This window comes from Ambystoma mexicanum, chromosome 3q, assembly GCF_040938575.1.
Source record: "Ambystoma mexicanum isolate Mex_15411 chromosome 3q, UKY_AmexF1_1, whole genome shotgun sequence".
Classification (NCBI taxonomy): domain Eukaryota; kingdom Metazoa; phylum Chordata; class Amphibia; order Caudata; family Ambystomatidae; genus Ambystoma; species Ambystoma mexicanum.
This window is the reverse complement of record NC_090926.1, coordinates 1,296,294,881-1,296,318,324: the sequence shown is the minus strand read 5'-3', so window position 1 is coordinate 1,296,318,324 and position 23,444 is coordinate 1,296,294,881. Positions and strand designations below refer to the sequence as shown.

The 23,444-nt window shown below is 50.1% G+C and overlaps 1 protein-coding gene across 1 annotated transcript in view; it reads right to left on the bottom strand.

The window, feature by feature from the left end:
* ALKBH7 (alkB homolog 7) overlaps nt 1-12,490 on the bottom strand; it is a 141,477-nt gene extending 128,987 nt beyond the window's left edge. Inside the window, exon 1 of the mRNA XM_069604405.1 lies at nt 12,186-12,490. Coding sequence (XP_069460506.1) covers nt 12,186-12,461 — 276 coding nt within the window. The 5' untranslated portion in view covers nt 12,462-12,490. The remainder of the gene's footprint in view (nt 1-12,185) is intronic.
* Between the last annotated feature and the right edge of the window lie 10,954 nt (nt 12,491-23,444).

Sequence of the window (23,444 nt, the reverse complement as noted above, 5' to 3'; positions counted from 1 at the left end):
AGTTTTGGCCCGCCCTCCATGCCATTTGAGGTAATTCATTTTGATTTCATAGAGATGGAGAGGTGCCAAAACTTGAAATACGTCTTGGTGGTGATCTGTGCATTCAGTAAGTGGGTGGAGGCATATCCTTTGAAAGATTGCGCAGCAATGAGTACGGCAAAAGTAATGTTGAAGGAGTACTTTTCCAGATTTGGCTTGCCCCGAGACCTATGGTCTGATAATGGACCGCATTTTGTGGGTGCAGTGGTATTACAGATATGTGCTAGTCTCCAGATTGATAAGAGATTCCTTAGTTCAAGGCATCTGAGTTCTGCCGGTCTTGTGGAGAGGCACAACGGGATACTTAAATCACAAAGATTAGTAAGATTTGTGCGGGAAGCAAGTTGAGTTGGGTACATGCATTACCAATAGCACCATTATGCATGCGTACGTCTGTACAGGCTAAAACTGGGCTCTCCCCATACGAGATCGTAATGGGGAGGCCGGCAAATGTTTGGTGCGCACCTCAGCCAAAGCGACTAAGTGAGATAGAACATCCTGTGCTTAGTACTTATTGAGGCCTTTTAATGCAGAAATTTTGTTTGATTCATCAGCAGGTGCAGAAGGCATTACCAGTGAGATACACCGGTCCGGGGCACGCGCTGGAGCCAGGAGACTGGGTGCTGCTAAAAAACTTTGAAAGAAAGTCATCATTAGCACCCTGGTGGCGCGGGCCCTATCAAGTACTTTTGGCGACGCAGACGGCAATATGGGTGGATGGAAGGAAGTCGTGGATCCATGCCAAGAAGATTCCAACTGCACTGAAAGACTTGCCTGACACTGATGACCGGAAAGAGACAGCGGTCCCAGAAATGAAAGAAACTGTTGCCAGTGAGCAGCCACCTAATCTGCCAAAACGAGAAGTGAAACTCGAAACAAAGCCTGAGACGATTGCCAAAGAGGAGGAAGGGCAAAGAGTGCCCCAACGTTGCCCAGCAGAATCGACATCACTGCTGACCGATGCGAAATCTGCCCTGCAAATACCAGCAAAACCAAATCGTGTACCCCTTTGGCGCCCACCAGCACTTGCCAGCATGCCAAAGAACAGATCTGCATCATTGGCGCGGCGCACACCAGCACCTGCAGTAGCGCCACAGACTGACTTCGAGCCTGAATCTGGAAGTGCACCAGCACTGTTCACGGATCATACGATACCAGGAGCAAGGCGATACAACCTGCAGCCTCGGAAGACAAAGTGATCCGCAGTTCTTTTTGGTGTTTATGTCAACCTCTGGTTCAGCTCATGGACGGAGAAGGAATCGGAGGTGTAGAGGAGAGAAGCGTGAGAATTGTGCAAGTCGGACAATTCAAGACTCGCGGCTCCTCGGTGCGATCATAAAAAGTACATGTGTCCTGAACCAGAACGGGCAAACTGGGCGCACATGGTACTATGGCAAGTGAGATAACTGATTAACAGTACATGTGTCCGGAACCAGAGCGGACAAGCTGGGCGCACATGGTACTGAGGCGATAAGATAACTGATCGAAGGTCCTCTGAGCAGTATAAGAAGGGAGAGGTGATCTCGCCTAAAAACGAATAATCGAACCCAGGCTAAAAAGGACAGGCAGAACTGAACTGTGGCAATTCCATTGAACTTATTAACATCAGAGCAAGCGCGACGAAGATAGATATCCACAACGAACTGTGACAAGAAAGAAGAAGGACGATGGGAAACATGCCGGGACCGGTTCCAGCCTCCTCCTACACCACCACCGCTGAGAATGAGTCAATTATAAAGACTATAAGCTTAAGAAAAACGCATGGTAAAGCAAATTGTATGCAGGTACTGACAATAATAATGTGCTTTATGAGCGTGGTAGCACCAATATCGACACCCTAATATTATGGTGGGTAGAAACAATAGACCCATTAGAAATGTTTTTACCAATAAGTAATATATCCACTACTGAAAGCCCGGTTCAGGTGATCACCTATACCCTACCCCCAATGCAAGAAAAACAAAGGGAAGGTTTTGGAAATAACACCTTATTGCTGATAATGAACATGACACATGCAATCCTGAAGAAAACAAACTGCTGGGTATGTGCCCATTTACCACAGCATGCCGGGAAAGGAATAGGGTGGTATGTGCAGCCATTACCATTAAGTTCTGCATGTAGAGCATCTTTAGGTGCGATGTTCTATGGGAAATGGAATGAGAGTAATACGGGTCAATTAGACAGAACCAACATGAATGAGTTTGAGGAGATAATAATGAAGCCCGTGGGTTGTTCCATTTTCCATAAAGCACAAGTAATAGCCCCAGAGCCCACAAGGAAAAGTACACGAAAGAGAACACGACAAAATAGACGAGATAGATTATCCCCACCAGAAAAAACATCTGTAATGACGTTTCGTGTAAGAACAGATGGGGACAAAGATGCAATTCCCCCATCTTATACCGTGAATTATAGCCCAAGAACTGTCCCTTTTTGTCTAAAAAAGAAAGGCTCTTTTTCAGTCGGAACATATACTGGTTGTCTGAATACAGTGGTACTAAAATGGGAAATAGAACCAGTATATGTAGGTGATCCAGTCTATTTTGTATGTGGAGAGAAAGCATATCCTTGGTTGCCCAGAAACTGGGGAGGTACATGTTACCTAGGACTACTGTTCCCAGGAGTATTCCTCTTAGAAACAGCAGCCATGGCCAGATTATCCAGAACTAGAGTCAAAAGGACTGACGAAGGTGTTTTAATAGCAACTGATGTAGAGAAATCATTCATTCCATTCTTAGGACAGATAGTGAACTCCTATAATATAAGGCAACTGTCCAGAATCCTAAAGAAGACAATAAACACAACAACAGATATATTATTTAACATGACGTTGGAAGAAAGAGGAATAAGGTTAATGACGCTGCAAAATAGAATGGCTCTCGATGTAATCCTGGGTGATCGTGGGGGAATTCGCAAAATAGTGGGATCAGCATGTTGCGTTTATGTCGATGACTATTCCCCCACGATCTTTGAAGCAATAAAGAAAATGCACGTCCTAAGCTCTGAACTCCCCACGGGAGAAGGGAGCTGGGGAATAGGATCTTGGTTTTGGGGAATACTACGATCTTGGGGATGGAAGTTGATCTCAATATTAGTAGTGGTGTTCGTAATATTCCTAACGTGCTGTTGTTGTATACATTGTTTACCCATAGTTTGTGCAGAGGTAACTGAGGGATGTACGGAAGGATGCATGCAAATGATAACAAAGAAAAAACAACCTCATGATCGAACTAGCCCAGACCCAAATGAGATGAGAGCAGTGAAAGAGTTGATGGCAATAGATATTACTGAAGGCAATGATGTCCACGATAGCATGCAAGACTCAGACATAAGTACTTCAGATTCATCATCCCTAGAGGAGGTTTCAATAAATAGATGAGACGTTTGGCATACGGCCAAAGGAGGGTTTGTCAGTCTAGAAATCTAATTTGAGACCGCAAACGTATTTTGGTGGCCGTGGGCCAACCGTCTCATGCACGATATGACAGAATATAGGTTTTCGAGTTTGCCAATGAACGGCCATTTTGATGTAAAAAGAATCGCCATTTTGTTTTCTAACCATTGCTCATTGCTTTCTGTTCCTATTGCTTCGCAGTATATTTTCCGCTTACACTGCTCGACTGTGAAACATTGTTGTCTGTATGTGAAAAGGACAAGGCCGCAGGGCTGTGAGGATAACAAGAGTTCGCTGAAACACAAACGTAGGCAGCGCCAGGAAGAATGCCCGGCTCCCTCCCGAATGTAGCCTTGAAGCAGTTGTATGCTGCCAAATACATACGAGAGTCACAAACACCTTTATTTATAAGACGATGATCAAGATGAAGTGCAAATACAGAGTTCCTCTTCCTGTTTGAGAATACACACAGCTGTGTAAACATCAAAATGTAAATAAAAAACGGTAGTAATAAGGTATATATATGTTTATCTCTCAATGTTAACGATATTGTCTCATCCTATATCGATTTTGAAAATATATCGATATATCTCCAAAACTCGAGATATCGCCCCACCCAAATCCCAGCACTATATCCCTCTTTCCAAAGGACTGAGAATTAATGTGTACATTTTTAAACACATCCCAGATTTATCTAATACATTTTACTCCTCTTACCAATCCCCTAAAAATTACGGGAAAATCACTCTCCATGAGAACCGCTGTCAGTGGTCTAGTCTTTCCCAAACAACTGAGATGAGGAAGAGGGGAGGAGCAAGGATGATCACTCCCCATGAGAACCGCTGTCAGCAGTCGAGTCCTTCCCTAAATCCTATTGGCCAAAGCCAATATAAAAGTAAGGAAAGACACAGGAAGTATGACAAAGGCCCTCCCTGGAGGACCTGGCTGCAGTAATCCTGTGTTGCAGAGAGAAGGGCCTTGGACTGCTGTACCAGAAGAAGGAAAGAGGAACCCTTGCACCTCAACTACCTACTGAGACCTGAGAAGTGCTGGAGCAGCCAAGGAAACCAGTCTAACCCCTCCAGAAAAAAGGGGAGCCCCTGGGCATCAATAGAGTGCCTCAGCCCAAAAGGCACTGCAGACTCCTTCACTGAGGTGGAAACCAGGGAAATTGTGTTTCCTCCCCCAGCTGGGGTGAGGCCCATTTAAGTCTACGGTAAAGAGACTGACTGCTGTTGTTGGGGAGACAACGTTGCACTTCTCTGTGAGGCTCGAAGGCCTGAAAAGCAGAAGCAGGCATGGTGGAGACAAGCAGCTCACCAGCAAGGAAGAAGGGAGATACGGATAGAGCGGATTGTGCTGGAGGGACACCGGGTGCCAGGGAAAGACTCCTGGGCATTTGCCTACCGCCGCAAGCAACCCCTTTCTTACCAGAACCTGAGGCAATGTGGGCAAGTGGAAGAGATGCTGTGAGAGACGGCAAAATGAACAGGAAAAAGCCACAAAAGAAAACCAAGAGGTGTAACTTCAATGAACAAACAAGAATGAGCTAGAGAACGCCAGCTAGAGGCTGGTGAGTCAGCCCAAAGACAGTGGGGGCACCGGGGCGTATCAGTAATCGTGCAAAATACCAATAGCAGTAACAAAAACCCCAGACAAAGAAAGTAAAAGAACTAACTGTAAAAAGAGACTAGATCCTTGTCTGTATGTGAATGAATGAAATGTATACATGGAAACACCAAAACAAAATGTATATCAAGACGATATACTATCCAGCCAAGTAAATATAAAATGTGGAAATGGTTAGAAATCATGTGCAAATGCAAGAAGATCCGGCTGGAGAATATACCAGGCAATTACAAGTTTGTGAACATGAGAAGCCTTGGCAGGAAAGTATACCAGGCAATCACAATTGTGAAAGGAGATGAAGCCCTGACAGGACAGTACACCAGGCAATCACAATTGTGAAAGGATCAGAACTCCAGGAGAATATACCAGGCAATAGCAAGTGTGTAGGGAACAATAACATTTAAATAGAGGAATAGCAGAACTGTGTTAAGCATATGAGGACAGCAGGATTTACAGAGCTAGCGAGCTTTGGTTGTAACAGTACTATTGTAGGCCAAGAAAGGCACGAGGAACTGTTGTATTCATTGAAGAGACATCCAGGGGAAGGGAGCCCCCATTTTTGGAACAAGAACTCTTCATACATAAAGGACTCTTGTATTGGAACTAGTCTTATTTTATTAACACTTCATCAAGAGCTTCATAGGTTAAAGACATTTGCCTTTTCATCGTTATTATTTAGTGTGAGGGTCAGAATAGAATTTTTTGACACAAAAGCAGTTAGATTTTGACATCCTGACAGACAGATCCTTAGTTTTGGTTTAGTTAGGGAAATTCCTCTTAGAGCGGGGTCAAAGAGGCCTTTTCCCAACCCTTTTATTTTTAATAAAAGTCTTTAACCCAAACCCATGGCTAACTTGTGTCCGAATTTCATTCTCGACTCCTCACAATGTGTTCAAGTAAAGCTTTTTAAAGAACAATTTTTCAATAACACTGATCAAAATTAAAAGCTGCACAGTGAAGTAATTCAGACTGTCCCAACTTGGACAAAACAAACCTGCCCACTTTGACCAAAAGAAACAAACTCACAGTGGTATGTTGGGCCTTAACTCCAGGCATTTGATTTGGAATTTATATAGCGTAAATCCCTTGGGGAACCAAGCAACAAGCCACATCTAGGCGCAGATCTTGAGTACAGTACAGACAACCGTCTGAAAGCTACTCACAACGATCTTACTGAAATGAAAAGGTTTTAAGCTGTTTTCTAAACAAAGTCAAGGATGCTATCTTCTGTAGATAGGGCGGTAAGCCGTACCATGCGCAGGGGCCGGCAACCGAGAACCTTCTGTCCCTCAAATAGACAAATCTAGTGGTAGGAACCACCAATAGATGTTGGGTCATAGACTGCAGGGGTCTAATGGGGGTATAGGTTTTGATCTTAGCGGTTAGGTAAGAAGGTGCCAGGCCATGTACACATTTGAAAACCAGACACAGAAGCTTGAAGTGGATCAGTCGATGGACTGGAAGCCAATGGAGTTTCTTCCTACCCTGGCCTGATTTTTTCCATGATAGGGAAAAAACTACACGAACCGCTGAGTTTTGTGCCACTGCATGGTGCTGCAACTGATATTTAGGACAACCTACCAGGGACCCTTGCTGCAATAGTCAAACACAGCATTAACAAGCGAGCCCACAACAGTTGCTCGATCCCCTTCTAGAATGAGAGGAAGAAGCGGTTTCAGCATTTTTAGATGGAAATATACTGATTTAAGCATCTGATTGACATGCCGGTTATACCCCAGGTTTGACTGCCAAATGCACACTAAGTTCTTAACTGACTGTCTACTTTGAGATATTTCCAAATATCTAAGGACATGAAATCACTTGGAAGGTAGTTTCTACTTGGAGCCAAAAATAATTATCTCTGTCTTATTGGGGTTAAGTTGGAGCTTATTATCTAAAATCCATGCTTGAATTGCCTCTGCGCATTTCAGAATGTTCTCCACTGCCTCAGCAGATTGTCTTAGGCTAACATAGACCTGTGTGTCATCCACATACGAGTGATACTGCAGATTGAATTGCGCAAAGATTTTTAATAGAGGGCGGATGTAAAGATTAAATAACACTGGTGACAGAGAAGAGCCCTGAGGGACTCCACATGGAATAGTCAACATTTCTGATAAAAAGGGGCCCATTTTGACCTGTTGCATCAAACCATCTCTGTGCTTCTTTGGAGACATGTTGTTACTCACCAGAAATGGGGAGTACGTAAAACAGGCCGGACCTCTAGTGCTGGGGGGTTGCTTGAAAGAGCAAGGGTTGGAGCCTCCACCCAAGCCTCCTCTCTGTGAGGGAAAGAACTCTTTAAACCGATATGACCACCTGCTGAACAGTACAGACAAGGGGACCGATCGATCAAAAGAGCGGGGAGAACACACTGCCTCGAACCCAGGCTGTAAAGGAAAGGATAACAAGTTAAACTATATGTCGATTCTAAATCTGGTTTCCCCAAGACTATAGCCCTTAAGTAGTACCTGGTTTAACTCCCCTTAAGCCAAAAGAACTGGAACCACCTATTAAGCAAAGAGGCTTTAGTATATAGCTAAATGTGTAACTCTCCAATATTGAAAACCAAGAAAACTATACTTTACCACTGGTGGAAGTAAGATAGGTGTAAAGAATCCTGGGTAACAACGAAAGTATAAAATAAAAAAAAGGAAGGTTAGTAAGGCAGCTATCCCCGAGCGGAACGAGGGTCGCACTGGTTTTGGGATGGTGCACCACAGCAAAGCATTCCAAAATGCACTTTAGAAATGAAGCCAAAATCCACAGACGTGATGACAGTCTGATGAAGAGGGATTCCAATTATAGACACAGCAAAATCACTATCCAAGAGTCCAGGAAGCAGGCAAGAGGTCTGGTACACAGGCGGTCAATTAACACAGCAAAATCACTATCCAAGAGTCCAGGAAGCAGGCAAGAGGTCTGGTACACGGGCGGTCAGCAAACAAATCAGAATAAGGTTTAAGAAGAAGGAGTCCGTGTGCAGGCAGGGTCGGTACACGGGAAAACAGGAACTTCCAAAATCAAGGTACAGAGAGAGCACTTCGGAAAGTATGCCGGTTGTAACTTTAAACAGAAGCAGCGTTCTGTACGCCGCTGTGGAATAAGTAACAACAAGGAGGCGTACCGGTAGAAAATGAGGCTCCCGTATCAACGCCGGGAACTACAACCCTTGACAGGTTTTCTGGGTAATGTAGTTCGTGTAGCAATTTTCCACGGCAGCTGCCAGCGCGTTAAGAAGGGCGCATGCCGGCGCCGTAACCCTTTATGAAGGGCGATCACTTTCCTGTCCCTTATTCTGGCGTTACCTGGAACTCCCCAATTGTCCTTGTGTACACGGGAGGAACGAGGAAGAACCCGGGGAACGTGGTGCGGCTGAGGGCGAAGTGTAACACATGTGCCACGTCACTTAGTCTGGCATTAAGGATGCTGAAATCAACTGTGTCGAACGCTGCTGACAGATCTAACATGATGAGCATACTAACATCACCATTATCTGAATTTATAAGTTAGTTTGTTTTATTATTTACAATGCGTGCCAGAGCCGAGGGTATCAGGGCGCAGAGGAGACAAGAAGATTTTCAGCTTAGGTTACAGCGCTGTACACACATATTATGTCCTTCCATACCTTGAGCAATGCTGTCTCCGTCCCATGTCCGGGCCTAAAGCCTATAGGCCAGTCTGAGTCTGGATGCAGGATCTTGGTTGGAGACCTCGGCTAATCAAGGTGGTGGCCTGTTGGCCTCAGGCAGGGGAGCTTAGAGTGCCTGCAAGGTGCTTTAGGAAGCATGGTGGGGTGCCTCAGGTAGTTGAGACTGTGGCAGGTTGTCAGTCTGCAGTCTTCATGACCATCAATCTGGCTTCAGAGCTGCCAAAAGCACGGAAACTGCTCTCCTGAACATCCGTGAGGACCTGCTCTTGAACCTCGACTCCAACACTCCGTGTGTTCTCATTCTGCTCGATCTCTCTTCTGCCTTTGACACTGTCAACCATGCCATCCTGCTCAACTGTCTCTGTGATAACCTGGGTATCACTGGTCAGGCTCTGGCGTGGCTGACCTCTTTCCTCTCCAATCGACCCTCCCAGGTCCAACTCGGGTCCTTCCTCTCTGACATCTTTTTCTCCACCTGTGGTGTCCCCCAGGGATCTAATCTCTCCCCCTGGCTGTTCAACCAGCATCTGGCACTCCTTGCCCGCCGCTCTCTGCCCCAACTTTCAGTGCTATGCGGACGATACCCAGCTCATTTTCAGGCTACCCTCGGCCTCCTCCTCTCCCTCACTCATCTCCGACTGTCTGTCTGCTATCCAGGAATGGTGTGCCGCCAATGACCTCTGCCTTAATGCCAGTAATACCGAGATTCTGCTCATCGGCACACCCACTCCCTCCTTCCCTGCAGCTCTCTGGCCGGCCTCTCTTGGCCCTCTTCCTGCTCCTACATGCAAGGCAAAAAACCTCGGGGTTATCTTCGACTTCACACTCTGCTTCTCTCCTCATATATCTGACGTCTCTAAGAAGTCACACTACCAGCTGCACCTCCTCAGAGGTATTCTTCCCTTCCTCTCCTTCCCCCAGAAGCTCGCTGTCTCCCGAGCCCTGGTTCTCTCAAAGCTGGACTACTGTAACAGCCTCTATCTTAATCTGCCTGCCTCCACACTCCGCCCTCTGCAACTCATCCAGAACAGAACTGCGAGACTTGTCCTTGGCCTCAAGCCCAGGGACCGTATCTCTCCAGGACTGAAATCTCTACACTGGCTCCCAGTGGCTGCGAGGATAAAGTTCAAAACCCTCTGCATTGTCCACAAGGCCTTCTGGGGCCTGGGGCCTAAAACCCTTCAACTCTCTCTTGCTAAATATCTTCCTTCCCGAGCCCTTCGCTCATCCGTCTCCAACTCCCTCAGGGTCAGCCGCTACTCGAAGCAACGAGCTGGGGGTAGAACGCTCTCCGCGGCAGGGGCCTCCCTCTGGAACAGCCTTCCTGCCCCCCTGAAACTTGAGGAGAACCATCTCCGGTTCCGGAAGCACCTCAAAACCTTCCTCTTTGCTTCTGCTTTCTCTCTCCCTCTCCCCTGCTAATTCTTCGCTGAAACTGCACTGAATCTGCAACTGGGCCACTCTCACCGACCTCGGTCCTGGGCCCAGCTACTCTCCACTTGCACTGCCTCCCTGGCAACCCCTGCACTGCGGGACTGTCTCTGTATCCCTACAGCCCCCCCTTCCCAGCACTTGTTCTGCACTTACCTTGCACTTGCCACCAGCTGGCCCTTTTATTTATTCTACTTACCTTGTACTGCACTTCCCCCCTCCCCTTCCCCATGCACCTCTCCCTTCCCCCTACCCCTGCACTTGCGCGATCTGAATGACACCTGGCCTAGTAGGATCGTTGTCTGTCTTCCCCTTGTTCCCCCCTCCCTGCCTCGTCGCGCCTTGAAACACTTGTGTATAGGCGAGTTACAAATGCCATATCATATATCATAGATGTTGGGCAAGCTGGTAGAGATGGGGAGAGGAAAGTCCCATCCTTGGAATGACTCAATGTCTATCTGTATCCCGGCCTGCAGTGGCAGACGGTTGAGAGAGGAAGCTTGTGCAGATCCATTGCTAGTCTACAGAAGTGGTAGAGAGTTTGGTTGGGGGCCTTGTGTGCAGGGGGAACTAGCTGTGGGGGGGATTTATGTTAAGAGTAGGCAATGAAAATCTTGCATTGGAAGGGCAGAGCACCGTTAGGCGAGTGTGCATATTTCTGTGTAGCGCTGCCATGCTGAGATTTGAGCATAGTAATTGTTCTAAGCCTGTAGAGACGGTTAGGTGAATGTGCAGTGTTGGTTCTTACTGTAGCTGTGCTGACCTGGTGATCTTGCCTGCTAACTAATTAAATGTGACTGGGTCGGCAGTGGCAGTAGGGGTGATCTGTGTGCTTTGGGCAGCAGAAAGGGTGTGCGCGTCACTATGCAAATGCATCATCTCTGCAAACGTGATCTACCTCCTATAAACTCTCAGCATCTCCCGCAAACACTCGCGCCTGATTCACAGAAGCATTTTATAATGGCAGATTCCCATTGCAATATGATCTTCAGATCAGGCCCTTTGTCAGCCTGCTTCAGTTTATGGACAATAGCGCTGTCATCTAGTCATAAAATGAGGCACTTTAAACAGATTGCCACAAGCATTCTAAGGCTTTACTATACAACGACCAGTTGCCCGCTGCATATCTTGTATTGATTTAGGTGGATGTGACCTGCTGTGGGGCCTAGAATGGTTGTGTAGTCCTATGCTGGTTCCAGCTCTTGGGTGGTGACGCTGGTCACGCGGGGTGGGGGGGCGCGTTTGTGCCTGTGCTGTCATCCTCTTTTGTTGTCAGTGTATGTATGCGCCCTCGTCCTCGGGTTTGTGATTGTGCGCTAACATCTGTTGGTGTTGTGTGCTTTTTGTGGTGTGTGCTGCAATACGTGTTTGTAAAAAAAGCAGTAAAAAATCTGTAATACCTAGTGAGACGAGCGGTCTGGGGGAGCTATTTTCGAGCCTATCACAGCCCTTTATGGATTTCTAATGGCAACTTTCAGGAGACTAGAGGATTCGTAAATCGTAAGCTGACTTCAAAGTAGCACCAGTGATATGATGTAAGGGGGGTATAAGATACTCTGCGCCCCTCTACACTATCCATCAGTGGGCCTAGAATAGAATGACTAAGGCTGGAGATGGCCTATATATATAGACACAAGGCAACTGTCAAATGCACTATTTAAAGGAAAAATAGGGCAGACTCCTCTTGATGGGGTGATAGTTGTAATTGGTATTTTTCTTATCTGTAACACTGTTATTTATAATTTATGAAATTGTACATTGTCATTCGGAAGAAGAATGTGTCTTTCATAAGTGTATCAATTTTAATTTGTGAAAGGGTTCATTTAAAAAAACAAAAACACAACAAAAAATGTAAAAAGCAGTACACAAAATATGCGGAAAAAGACCTGTCAGGGATACACAGGAAACTGATTTTAGGACAGAAGGGGGTTTTCGGAAATTATCTCCTAAACATAAATCTGGGCAGCTCACACAAGAGTCAGGCGGAAAGAATTCCCCTCCCCCCAAGCCAGCCCGGGGGGCCCCACTGGACGGCCTCACCTGGTCCCAGTGCCCCCCCTCGTAGCGCACCCTCTTCAGGGCCCCCTCCACTTCCAGCAGCAGGGCCTGCTCTTCCTGGGGGGTCAGGAAGCCCCGCAGCAGGCGCAGCCCCTCTGGGAGCGGCGCGGGGGGGCCGGTGGGGGCGCGCGGGGCGGGGGTCCCGGGGCTGAGGCACCGAGCGGCCTGGCGGAGGAGCCTCGCGCCGTGGGGGCGGCAGAACCCCGCCCGCAACGCCCTGCACAGCACACCGGAAGTCGCGACCACGGGCGCCGCCATCTTGGATCCCAGTGCATTCTGGGAAGACAGGCAGAGGGCAGCAATGGGGAGGTAATGAGCTAGCCCCGCCCCCTGCGGCCTGCAGGGGGAGTAATGAAGAGGGAGTAACATCACGCTGCACCCTCTGCTAGTGCCAGGGCCCAAGGCTGCTTACAATGTGCAGGACTGGGTCACAGTCTGCAAATCATCATAATGCCATTTGCCACGGATAATAGCAAATCTACGCTTAACATACACTCCTGGATTCTAGGGGCTAACTGTTGGGGAGCTGTTGCACCTCCAACTGGGCCTGCGATGTGCACATGGGGGCGAGCTGCCTGCCCGTCCCCTGAGGGAGATGGAGGAGGTCCGCGGCATCGGCCGCGGGACGAAGGCAATCGGCCCCCACCACCATCAGGAGGGCTGAAGACGTCCCCCCCTGTCCCGTGGGGACTGGAGTGCCAGCGGCATCGGCCGCATATCGAGGGAGGCCGTTTTTCCCCTCCCCCCCAGAGAGGGGAGTGACGGTGTCATGCGGCGTCGGCCGCTGGAAAAGAAGTGATGCGGGCCCATCTCCAACTGGGCCCGCAAAGGTGCTGCCTGCCCGCATGGGGGAAGTGACCGGCCCCCACCACCAACAGGAAGGGAGAGGGCGCCCGCGAGCGGTGCAGTGGAGGACGAGCACACGCGGTGTCGCCGGATGGAGAGGGGAGCGGCCCCTCCCCCAGCATGCCAGCTGGCCGCCCACCACCGCGCGCGGCTGCCCCATCGGCGAGACATGAGGCGGGCCCAAAACCAGCTGGGCCCGCGTAAAAAAAAAAAAAAAAAAAAAAAAAAAATGTGTTGCAGGCCGGAATCCAACCGGGCCTGCAAAAGGAACGAAGGAGGCGGGCCCAGCACCAGCTGGGCTCGCAAGCACAATAGAGTGCTCGCCCCGAGGAGCGGGCGGAGAGCTGCCTGCCCCCCCACCCGCAGGCCGCGGCAAACATCGCCGCCGGAAAAAAAAAAAGAGGCGGGCCCATCATCAGCTGGGCCCGCGATGAGAAAAAATAGGGGAGTGCTCGCTCTGAGGAGCGGGCAGAGGAGCTGCCCGCCCTGCCCCTACTGGCAATGGAGCGGCATCCGCCGCAGTGGGGAAGTCAGCTGCCCCTCCGCTGTCCCCATTCCCATCTGAAGGGGGAAGGCCCGCGAGGGTGTGTGTGTGTGCGCCCACTCCGAGGAGCAAGGAAAAGATGAGTGGTGGCGGCTGCAGCTGCAACAACGAAGGGGGGCTACCGGTTGTCCCCCAACGGCAAATAAACGGCAGGCATGAAGGAGAGGAAAGGAGGCGGGCGGAGGGGGCCTCCTCCGAAGACTTTGGACTTGGCCGATGTGGCCCCTGGGTATAACCAGGTGCGGCTTTGCCGGTGTTGTGTGACGGTGTTGTGACTGTCCTAAATGAACTCTGGTGAGGGTGCGAGCTGGCTTCCGGCGACTCCATACGGAAGATGGACATCATGAGTGACATTCCCCGGAAGACTGTGAGCCGGCAGACATGGACCTGCTTAAAAATGGTCCAGTTAGTGGGCAATGTTGTGTGGTGCCCACCTGCAGGCTCAGAGTGCTTTATGTGGTGCCAGTAGCCCTCACTGGTGCTGTTTAGTGACATGAGAGCCACTCACCCAGGTTAATAAAGGGTGTGCAAAGTAGTAGAGTGGCTCAAATGGTAGTTGTTGTGGTTAGGTGGGGATTTTGGGGTTTTTCGTTTGTTGTTATGAAAAAGGAGGAGTGTTGCATGGCACCCCTGCAAGGGGCCATGGTATCGTCTCGTGTATTGTGTCATGGTCACATGGTTACCCATGTGACCATCTTAATAAAAGGTCCGAGCCGCTTCCGGCTCGGGAGTCGAGACCATCCAGACTCCGTGGTGTGTGTGTGTTATTTGGGTTGGCGTCATGGCGGCGCCCCACCACGTGTGCTGGGCCCAAGGAAGGGGCCCAGCTCCAGGACGGTGCCCCTGCCGGGCAACGCCGTCCGGACGGTGCCCCTGCCGGGCAACGCCGTCCCTGTGGGTCTCCCTGGCCCTGTGAGTCGGGCCAGGGTGGCGACCCCGGCCTGGGTGCCCCCGGAGCCGGGGCCGCGGTAAGCCGGTTGCCAGCCGGCCATGTGAGGAGCTCCGGTGTCCCGGAGCGGGTGGGATGAACCCCCACCCTTCATCGTGCAGCGTGATCGCCGCACTCCAGCGTGTTGTGTCGGGTGCTACCCGACACGAGTATGGGGCTGCCCGGTGGACCGGGACAGCCCCCAACAGGAGCTGGCCTTTGGCTTTGGGTGGGCTATACAGTATTGACACGAGTATTCCCTGGGGGAACTTGTTTCCAATGGGAATCCAAATAACACACTTTCAATGAACACCAAAGAATTGAAATGAGTACATTCTATTTTAATAAACTAGATTTGCAATGTACTAATTAAAGGCAGACGTTTTCCCCCATTCAAATCTACCTCAAGGGCGGTGCTCTGGTCTGGCAAAGGGCGTGACAGCTCGCTCACAGGCATTTAACCCCCTGAACGACGACTGGCGCACTGCCCCCCTAAAAGGCACTTGCTCTTTTTACAGAGGTACCCACTGACTACTCTGAGAAAACAATGAATTATAACCAGGCATCACTAGTTGTTTTGGTTCCTACCTGTGATGTTTAACATTGCTCTGGGACTACCCGTACATCTGCTGCTGCTCACCCTCTCTCCTTGGCTCTTCTCCATTGGCCCGACGGGCGCCCTTCACATATGATCTGACATGCTGGGTCCGCCTCCACCTCTTGGGCCAGTTCACCCGAGTCGATCCCTTCTAGTATGGCTTGCTGGATTAGATACTGGAGATACTGGTCTGGCACCGATGGTTCAGGGGTGCGTCCGGTTCTAGGGCATCTGGAAAGGAAGACAGTGCGGTTTTCTTCCTGCCTCGGCCGGTGTACTATTTCAAAGGAGTAGTCCTGTAGCCGGAGCCCCCATCTCACAATGTGGGGTGGCATTTTGGCTTGCGGATTGCCATACAAGAATAGGAGCGCCTGATGATCTGTTACCACCCGAAACGGCTTGCCGTAAAGAAACAGATGAAATTGTTCGCAGGCCCAGACTACTGCCAGACTTTCTTTCTCAGCATGAGAATAGGCTTGCTCGGTGGCTGATAGACTCCTACTTGCGTAGGCAGCAACGTGGGTCTGTGATGGGTCTTTAGAGTCCACCTGTGCCGGGATGGCACCAAGTCCCACGGGACTCGCATCGACTGTTAGTTCCGTCTTCCTTTCAGGATCATAATAGGACATATTTTCAGCCCTGGCGACCCTTTCTCGAATGGTTTCGAAGGCTTTTTGCCACGTGTCCGACCAGTTTAACAACGCGTTCTGTTTAGTCAGCATTCTCAGGGGTTCACTGACTGTTGCAAAGTTGTTAATGTATCTTGCGCAATAGCTGGTGAGGCCTAAAACCTCAGTTCAGAGACATTGGGCCTCATTATAAGTTTGCCGGCCCGGGAACTACGGAACCGGTAAGCATGCCGGTACCGTAGTTTCCGGACCGGCAAACTACGATTTCTGCTCGCAGGTGCCATTGCGGTTGCCAGGACTGGCCTTGCGGCTGCAACGGTACCCGCGAGCAGTGCATGTTGGATGCACCGGCACCGTTTATAACGGTGCATCCAACCTCCCCATTCCCTTTGAGCCCTATGGGGCTCAAATGGGAATGGGGAGCATTCCATTCCGGGGCCCGCGAAAGGGCCGTAATGACCCGGTAATTGCCCATTCGCGGGCGCCGGAAATATTTGGCAGTTTGGTTTTACCAGCAAAGCTACTGCCAAACTTCTAATGAGGCCCACTGCCTTGGGGCGCTGTTTCGTTTAGCACTGCCACCTTCTCCGGATCCGGTGTCATGCTGTTTTCTGAGAAGACATGACCAAAGAAATGTAAGGAACTCACGCTGAACTCACACTTCTCTTGGTTAAGGGTGAGATCTGCAGCTTCCAATGCCTTTCACACCTTTGCCAGGGTCTCGACGTGCTTGCTGACATCAGTCCCGAATGCAAGGATGTCGTTACTGTTGTTTATACAGTTCGGGATGGGTTTTATCACATTGTGAACCTCAGTTTAAAATATCTCCGCCGCTGAGGAGACCCCGAAGCTCAGCCTTTTGTATCGGTACAACTCCAGGTGGGTGACGAACGTTGTGATGTTTCTGCTTTCCGGGCTTAGCACAAACTGATGATACCCTTTCTTTAAGTCCAGCTTTGAGAAGACCCTGGCCCCATTCAAAAGGTGGATCATGTCAGTGATGCACGGAGCCATGTGCCTCTCCCATCATATGGCCTGGTTGGGCCTCCTCATATCAACGCACAGCCTGATGATGTCGGATCATTTTTAAGGCACTGGCACAATGGGCAATACCCAAGTGGTGGGGCCCGTGGCTGGTTCTATTATGTCCTATTCCAGAAGCTTGTGTAGCTCGTCTTCCACCTTTTTTTGGATATTGACCGGTATGCCCCTGTAATGTTGTGCAACTTGGCGCACCGTGTCCTCTATGTGCAGCTTCACTTGTCTGTTTCAGAGTTTTCCAATCCTCTTGAAGAGATTGGGGTAGAGGTTTGTGATCATTGCTATGGGATCTATGTATTTATGAACCATGATTTTGTATAGGATGTGTATGAGACCCATGTCAATGGCCGCCTTGAAACTAAGTACGCAGCCACTCTCATTCTCCATCGCCAGCACGTGTATGGGCACTTTTTTTCCTTGTCCCTTGTAGCGGTACGACCCCTCGAATTGTCCTATTCAATTGAGCTGTGTTTTGGCTCCATAAGCAGAAATGTTTAAGGTGGCAAGGATAAGCTTCGGTTTTTGAGGTAGTTCCTTGAATATCTTCTTACTGATAAATTCACTGTAGCCCCGGTGTCGATGAAGGAATTCTCTGGGTCTTTCGTTGAGTTTTATGATTAATGTCAGACTGTGCTCTGTAACCCTTGGATTGCCCAGCATGTAGACATATGATTTCCTCCTTTCTTCACTTCCTAATGAACTGATCTCTGACTCAGACAGAGATTGCTCTACTAGGTAGCGCACATGGCACCTGGATCTGCGGTCTGGTCTCATTCTGGTGACGTACCTTCTCCTTTCTCTCCTGTCTCATCTCTGTCTCTCGTCACCTGATTCCCGCTCTTTAGATTCGGGGTCAGTGTGCATTGGTGGGGGATGCAATGTTGTCCCGGATGACTGTGATGCCGGAGGCAAAGTCCTTGGTTTGAATCTCGGGAAAGATTCTCTCGCTCTCTCCCTTCCTTTCTCCCTGGAGAATCTACACACCAATTTGAAATGACTACCCTCTCCACACGTGGCACATCGTTGGCTAATGGCGGGGCACAAACCTTCGTGTGGGTACTCGAAACCACATTTGAAGCAAAATGGGTCCTCTTTTCTCCTCTCCAGCTGGAGTCGATGGACTGCTTCCACTGGCGTGATGGTGTTGAAACTTTCCACCTGCAAGTCGACTGCTCTTTCAGCTCATGCTAGTGTCAGTATTTCATCCAGAGTGCGAGATTTTTGTAACAGCTTCCGTCTGAATGTCTGTGATTCGCATCCCGCAATGATCTGAGATCTCAGGGCCTCTGTATTTGAGTAGTTCACAAAATCACAGTGTTTCATTTTAATTCTCAGTCTCATGACATATGCATCCATGGTCTCACCTTTAGCCTGTTTGGTGCTGTGAAACAGGCGGCGCTCGTAATCCACATTTGTGTGTGGGGTGAAATACGCAGATAAAGCCTCTTTTAAATCCTGTATGGAGTCGATGCTGTCAGCTGGCATCTCATCGATGATATCACGTGTGGCAGGACCTAGTGCCAGCTTAAGGAGACATTTCTGTCTGTCATCTTCAATGGGCCCTGTGGCTCCCATGTACAATTCGAAATCCCTTATCCATCGGGCCCACCTCTGTCCCATGTTGCTTGTGTCCGTGACATCGAAGGCGCCTGGCATTTGTGAAGCGAAAGAATCTGGTAGCCTGTATGGGGCCTGTTCTGGTATCTGTGACCCCTGGGCCAGGGCGTGTGCACCCTGTCCTCCATCTTGTGCCGACATGTTCCCTTGACCTTCGTTTGTTTCACCCTATTGTTGTGAGCCTATGGCAACCACGGCCGCCTGTCAGGCACGAACACTGTGTTGTGGCATGCAAAATCCTCCCTTTGCCTTTGAAAATGGGCGTAGCACATTGATGGCCACCTTTATCAGGCATGAGCACCATCCGCTGGGGCCACTCCTTTTGCCCCTTCTAACAGTGTGTGGTACAGTCACTGCTGTGGCCCAGTACTCATGACTGCTCTGTTGCGAGCGTTCCTCGAGGTTCACCGTCGTGGCCCGGGAGAAACAGCTGCCTTAACACGAACGTTCCGATGCAAACGTTCTGAGCGGGCAGGCACCCAGCACTGTGTGCGCGTGGTCCGGTTCGGCATGGCCTCTTCCTGCGACCTCCCACTCCTGAGCCACGTGGGACGGCAGTCTCCGCTTCTCCAGGCGTCCTCTCGACGGCACCCCGACATGGGTTACTACACGATTAGTGCACCGTCTTCCGACTTCGTCGCCATTGTGAAAGCCTAACTGGCGTTCCTTCACGTGCTACGCAGCGGGGCATAAAGTAGACGGACACAGAGATTCGTCACACATGACCTGCTTTATTTAACAAGGTCTGCCCACACCCCGGCCCACTACGTCACTAACCACCCAGCCTCCCGCCTCCCTCTGACCCGGAACTCTTGTGTCAACATGACAAGCAGCAGCAGGACATGTAGAGGGTGCATTGGGCAGCAGGAGGACATGTAGTACAGTAGAGCAGCAGCAGGACATGTGGAGGGTGCTGTGGGGCCGTGGGAGGAGGTGTGGAGGGCGCTGTGGGGCAGCAGGAGGAGGTGTGGAGTGCGTCGTGGGGCAGCAGGAGGTGGTGTGGAGGGCACTGTGGGGGCAGGAGGAGGAGATGTGGAGGGCGCTGTGGGGCAGCAGGCGGGGGTGTGGAGGGTGCTGTGGGGACAGGAGGAGGGGGTGTGGAGGGCGCTGTGGGGGCAGGAGGTGTTAGGCTCTCACTCTCTCTCATTCATACGCATGCAATGAAGAGACGGAGCCTGCTCTGCCGTGAACTTCCTTTATTCACATCCTAACACCAACTGCCGTTTCCCTCTCCAGCCCCCTCCCTTTGTGCTTTCCTCCCGCTCTTTCACTGTTGGGGCCCTTAAAGGGGCAGTGTCTCTTTGTTCATGTACAACACCTCCCCCGTACTTAACATGAGAGTCCAGTTACATCTGTTCGATGAGCCTCACGGGTTTCTTTATTGTCCTAGGGGGTCTCCCTGGTGATTCTCGGCTTTCGCCGGTCGATTCCAATGGGGGATCTGTTTCTTCTTCCTCGCTGAGGTTCTCGTCGGGTGTCTCTTGTGTTTCAGGTTCTTCCAGATATAACTTCTTGAAGAATGAGGAGTTGCGGGTAATGTCTCCCAGTTCTCCAGTCGCCGTGATCATGGGCCCCTTGATGGCTGTAATGATCCGTGGCTCTGGGTTGTATCGGGTGTCCGTTTTCTTGCGTTGTGTTTGTCGCACCAGGACGGTTTGCCCGATCTCATGTTGTTGTTCTTTCGCTCTCCTTTTTGCGTCAGCCCATAGCTTGGCCTTCCTCTTCTTTTTGGCTTCTCGTTCTCTGATGGCTAGGTCTTCTTCAGGTGTGTAGTCCTCCCATCGGGGAATGCGTGTCTTGGGTTGATACTTCACCATGAGTTCAGCTGGTGGCTTTCCCGTTGCGTCGTGTTGGGTATTTCTGTAGCTTCGGAGCATGCTGCAGATGGCTTTCGGGTGGGGCACCTGCTCTGATACTGCTTTTTGTCTGGTCAGTTTGATGGTGGCCATAAACCGTTCCACCATCCCGTTGGCTTGGGGCCAGAGTGGTGTAATCTTTTGGTGGTGGAATTCTAGGTGGCTTGCAAAGTTTTTGAATTCCCGTCCTTGAAAGGGAGATCCGTTGTCGGTCTTGACGACATTCGGGATGCCCCATTCGCTGAATAGTTCGTCCACTATGGGTGCGTTCTCCACAAATGACGTTGAAGGTGTTTGTTTAACAAAGGGGAATCTTGTATATTCATCTATTATTACTAATAGATAACCTCCCTCTTCTAGAGGTCCATAGAAGTCCATTGCAACTTTTTGCCAGGGTCTTGTCGGGAGTGTGGTTAGTTGCAGAGGGTTTGGGTTCGGTCCTTTCGCTGCCAGTTTGCAGGGCATGCAGTGTCTGAGCATGTCCTCTACCATCACGTCCATGTAAGGGAACCAGACATAGTTCCTGAGAAATCGTTTTGTGTTGTCGATTCCCCTGTGGCCTTCATGTGCCAGCATTGCTAGGGTCTTCCTTAGGTCCCTCGGTGCTACTAACCTCTTCCCCCGTAGCAAAAGTCCTTGGTCAGTGGCTATGAGTTCGTCGTGTATCTTGGCTAGCCGGTCAAGTTCCTTCTGGTCTGCGTCCTCCTCTTCGGTTCGTTTTGTGTGGCGTTCCCTCCATTTCTCCATTGGAGCGGGTGAGAGAGACAGCGGCTCTGATTGTTGGGTCCGCTTTGCTCCTTTCTTCGAACGTTGCGGTTGAGATGGTAGGTGGCATGGCATTTGATGACAGGTACGAGATATATTCAGTGGCCTCATGGGCCAGGGTGTCATCTTTGTCCAGTAGGGGGTGTCTGGATAGATAGTCCGCTGGGTTTGCGTCTCCTCCTGACTTGTGGACAATAGTATAATCGTACTCTTGCAGTCTTATCCCCCATCGCTCTATGCGGGGTGGCATTTTCGTTTTGGGGTTCCCAAAGATTGATATTAGGGCTTGGTGGTCTGTTACCGGGTGAATCTCCGGCCAATGATAAAGTGGTGGTATTTCTCGCATGCCCATACTGCAGCTAGGCTTTCCCTCTCTGCTTGAGAGTAGGCCTTTTCCGTGTGTGACAAAGCTCGGCTGGCGTATGCAACTATTGCGTGATGGGCGTTGTCTGCGGAGTCGGTCTGGGCAAGGATGGCTCCTACCCCTACTGGACTTGCATCGACCGTAATGATGGTGTGCCAATCCGGACGAAAATATGCTTGTTGTCGGTTGCTGGTAAGGCCTTCTTTTATTGTCCGGAAGGCTTCCTGGCAGGGTGCATCCCATATGAAGGAGCGGGTCAGTTGTTGTGGCGTAGTTCGGGAGGTAACGCGCACAGTATCCCGCCATGCCTAACAGGGAGCGCAGTTCTGCAGTGGTCATAGGTGCTTGGAGATCGGTGATGGCCTTGATCTTGTCCGGGTCGGCTGTTATACCTGTGTTCGAGAATATGTGGCCAAAGAATTTGAGGCTTGTCTTCTTGATGTCGCACTTCGACTCATTGAGAGTCAGTCCCGCATCTTGTAGGATGGAGCAGATGGTTTTTAGGGCTCTGTTATGTTGCTCTTGATCCCTTCCAAATATTAAGATGTCGTCACTATAGTTTAGTGCGTTCATCTCCGATGCTATGAGGCGTCTGATGGTCTCTTGGAAGATCTCTGCAGCAGACGATATGCCGAAATTTAGCCTTTTATATCGAAATAGGCCGTTGTGCGTTGCAAATGTAGTGATGGGTCGTGATTCTGGGTCCAGGATGAGCTGATGGTAGCCCTGGTTGAGGTCAAGCTTTGAGAAGAACCTCGATTGGTTTAGCCTGATCAGCATGTCCTCCAAGCTTGGGCCTGGGTGCCTTTCCCTCTGGATGGCGGTGTTCGGGATGCGCATGTCCACGCATATGCGGAGGCGACCGTTGTCCTTGGGAACGATGACTATTGGCGATACCCATGGTGTTCGCCCTTCTGCTTTCTCTATGATGTCGTTGAGAAGAAGAAGTTGGATTTCTTTTGATACCTGTTCCTGAAGGTGGAAGCCCACTTTGCGTGGGTGCTGTGGTACCAGCCTGATGGTATTGTCGATGTGTAATTTGATGCGTGAGCCTTTTAGCATGCCCACTCCTTCAAATAACCTGGGGAATTGGCTCTTGAGGTCTCCTTTCGCCAGGGGCCTGTCTATCATTGCCCTGATGGATTCGTGGGGCAATGGTAGTCCTTCTATTACTTCCGACTGGTCGTAGTGTAAGTCAATCAGGGTGAGGGCATTGGCTGTCCGGTAGCTGAGGAGACAGCGGCTGACGGATGGGTTCCTTATAACATGTATCGTGGCAGTTACTGTGATGTTCCTGTGCCTTAGATCACATTGAAATTTTCCTTTGGAAGTCCTAGGTTGAGCCGCTCCCAATTGAAAGATGTGTGTCTTGGATTCTTGCAAGGGGTATGAGGAGGCTATTTCACGGTAGATATCTTCGTTCATGATGTTTACCGTCGCTCCCGTGTCGACGATGAATCTGTTTCTGGTGTTTCCCATCTGGATTGTGACTCTGGGAGCCGAGGTGTCTTCAGCTTCAACACTGAGGAGGCATACGTACTCTCTGTCGTAGCCATCTTGTAAGTATTGCGCATGTTCATTCCCTCCTAGCTGATATTGTGGTGGGGGTTTGAGGTATGGTTCTCTTTCTTGCCCAAGGAGGTTTGGGGTTTCCGCTTTGTAGGTCTCTTCGTGTTCCAGGTTCTGCATGAAGTTACTCTGGTGGATGTCATATAGTTCGTGGTCTTTCCTATCTGGCTCGATCTGAAGTCCCTCAAGGGCTCTTACGGTGTTTGGGCGTTGATAAGTATTCGTGGGGAATGACGCGTTCCTGTCTGTCTGGCGATGTTGTTCCGTGTGTGTCTCCATCATGCGAGTGGCAAGCCGTGGGCGTGTTGATCGTCCTTCCGGTAGTAGTTCCTTGCACATCACTTGGAAGTGGTTTTCCATTCCGCATCTCATGCAGCATTGGCCGATGGCAGGGCATGGACCTCTGTGTGGATACTCGAATCCACAGCGATAGCATTGGCGGTCGCTTTGTGTCCGTTGTGTCGGGTACTTCGGATTTATCCTT